This window comes from Geospiza fortis, unplaced genomic scaffold (genome assembly GCF_000277835.1).
Source record: "Geospiza fortis unplaced genomic scaffold, GeoFor_1.0 scaffold1397, whole genome shotgun sequence".
In the NCBI taxonomy this organism is placed as follows: domain Eukaryota; kingdom Metazoa; phylum Chordata; class Aves; order Passeriformes; family Thraupidae; genus Geospiza; species Geospiza fortis.
In genome coordinates, this window is record NW_005055086.1 from 10,259 (window position 1) to 12,093 (window position 1,835).

Here is a 1,835-nt window from a genome sequence, read left to right on the forward strand (position 1 = left end):
ATAAAGGGGAGGGGGCATCAAATTGAGCCCCCCCAGAACTCAGAGATGCCCCCCCCCACACCCCAAAAACGGCCTCACCTTGGCCACAAAGTTCAGCACGTCCTTCTTGGAGGTTTCCTTTTCCGCCCGTGGTCCCCACTGGAATTTGAACTCCGGGGGCTCCGTCAGCGGGATGGGGGTGGCCTCCAGGTACCTGCAGAGGGTTGGGTTGGGTGAGGACCCCTCCCCAGCAGGTTTTGGGGTGCACAGAGGGGGTGTCCGGCTCTCCCCCTGCCCCGTGAGGGACCCTTTAAGGCACGGGGTGTGAGGGGTGCAGGTTTTGCTCTGCGGTGTGGTATAAACAGCCCGGCCAGGCTGGAGCCGAGGCTGCTCTGGGCACACCGGGATGGACGGACGGACGGACGGATGGATGGATGGATGGGGTGAAACCCCCCCCTCCCCAAAATCATCCCTTCCCCCTCGCCAGGAGCTCCCGACTCACTTCTGCCTCACAAACTCCTCCGTCACCAGCTTCCTGACGTCCCCAAAGACGCTGTGCTGCCTCGGACGGTGAGGCCGGCACCGTCCCTCACCCCGTCCCCGTGCGCCCCCAAACCCTACCCCGGGTACACGCGGAGCAAGTGCAGGAACTCCCACAAAGTGCCTGCAAAAGGGGGCGCCAGTCAGCAAAGGGCAAAGAAAAACCGGGGTACAGCGAGGGGGGCTCGGGGCAGAACTCACTGTCTTTGACCGAGTTGCCCTTCATGAAGATGAAGCTGAGGATGACCAAGAGGAGCCCCATCTTCTCCTTCTCCTTGCCCCTGTGGGTGACGCCGGGGTGTCACCCGCGTTGGGGGTTGGGGGGACACCCTGAGGGGGCTTCGAATCCCCCAGGTCCCCCCCTCTCACCTGCACAGGTGCTGGCCCTCAGCATGGAGCAGTTTATTAACGAGGATATAAATGTGGCGTTTGCTGTCGATCTCCACCAGCTGCAGCCCGAATACCTGAGGGAGCAAACGGGTTAATTAGTTAATTAATTAATTAATTAATTAATCAATCCACGAGGTGGCTCCCCCTCAAAACTTTCCCCTCCTTGTGCTTTCCCCACCTCTTGCAGGATCTTGTCAGCTTTTTTGACAATTTCTGAATAGGCATTTTTGTATTCCCAGATTACGTTCTTCAGTATGTCTGTAAAAAAAACGGGCAGGGAACGCTGAGGGAGCCCGGAGCACCCAGAAAAGCTTTAGGGGTTTAAAGAGATTCCCCTAAACGTACCTGTCCTCTTGATAGGAATTTTTTTCTGGTCCTTCACAAGCAGGAACTGCACCAGCTCGTTTACCTGTGGGGGAATGAGCAGGGAAGGCACAGAGCGGGCTGATATCAAAGAATGCAGACCCAGGAAAATCCGGGAGTGGGTACGGAGGGAATCACCTCAATCCACCTTCTGGTTCACCTGGTCCTGGGAGTGCCGCTCCACCTGGGTCGGGATGCAATCAACCTCGCCGTCGGTCATCTAAGTGGAAAACCAGGAGAAACGAGGCAATTTGATGATAGAGAAGGGACCAAAATCGAGGAACAGAAAGAACGAGGGGAGAACGGGTGTGAGGGGAAGCAGCCGCTCACCTGAGAGCAGCCGAGCCCTTTGCTGCGCTTCCGCTGCGACATTTTTCACAGCAGTTCTGAGAGGAAAACAAACACCGGGCGGGCTAAAATCGCGACGGGAGCACCCCTAAGGCTGCTCACCGCGTCCTACCCTCAGCAAGGCCGCAGAAAGTCCCTCAAGGCCCGGCCAACGACGCGGCCGAGCCACGAACCATCCCCGACCGCGCTCCGCCCGCGACTGCGCTGGGCCCGCC

General features: G+C 58.4%; 1 protein-coding gene across 2 annotated transcripts; it reads right to left on the reverse strand.

Moving 5' to 3' along the window:
- Positions 1 to 37: 37 nt before the first annotated feature.
- LOC102035428 (non-structural maintenance of chromosomes element 3 homolog) lies at positions 38 to 1,829 on the reverse strand. 2 transcript variants are annotated; one of them, XM_031065709.1, is made up of 9 exons: positions 1,603 to 1,829; positions 1,433 to 1,492; positions 1,255 to 1,318; positions 1,088 to 1,167; positions 889 to 983; positions 721 to 800; positions 601 to 643; positions 482 to 544; positions 38 to 193 (listed from the first exon to the last, which is right to left on the reverse strand). In XM_031065709.1, the coding sequence occupies exons 1-9, from the start codon at positions 1,642 to 1,644 to the stop codon at positions 40 to 42; spliced, it is 681 nt and encodes a 226-aa protein (XP_030921569.1). In that variant the 5' UTR covers positions 1,645 to 1,829; the 3' UTR covers positions 38 to 39. The 2 variants fall into 2 exon arrangements, with proteins under 2 accessions (XP_030921569.1, XP_030921568.1); XM_031065708.1 differs by having other exon boundaries at positions 1,421 to 1,492.
- Between the last annotated feature and the right edge of the window lie 6 nt (positions 1,830 to 1,835).

Bases quoted from the DNA above. Each gene is read 5' to 3' on its own strand.
- LOC102035428 (XM_031065708.1), bottom strand. From the start codon at position 1,644: ATGTCGCAGCGGAAGCGCAGCAAAGGGCTCGGCTGCTCTCAG. The intron at 1,319-1,420 runs GTGGATTGAGGT...ATTCCCCCACAG, and splicing joins AGGACCAGGTGAACCAGAAG to GTAAACGAGCTGGTGCAGTT. The intron at 644-720 runs GTGAGTTCTGCC...CCCCTTTTGCAG, and splicing joins GGGCAACTCGGTCAAAGACA to GCACTTTGTGGGAGTTCCTG.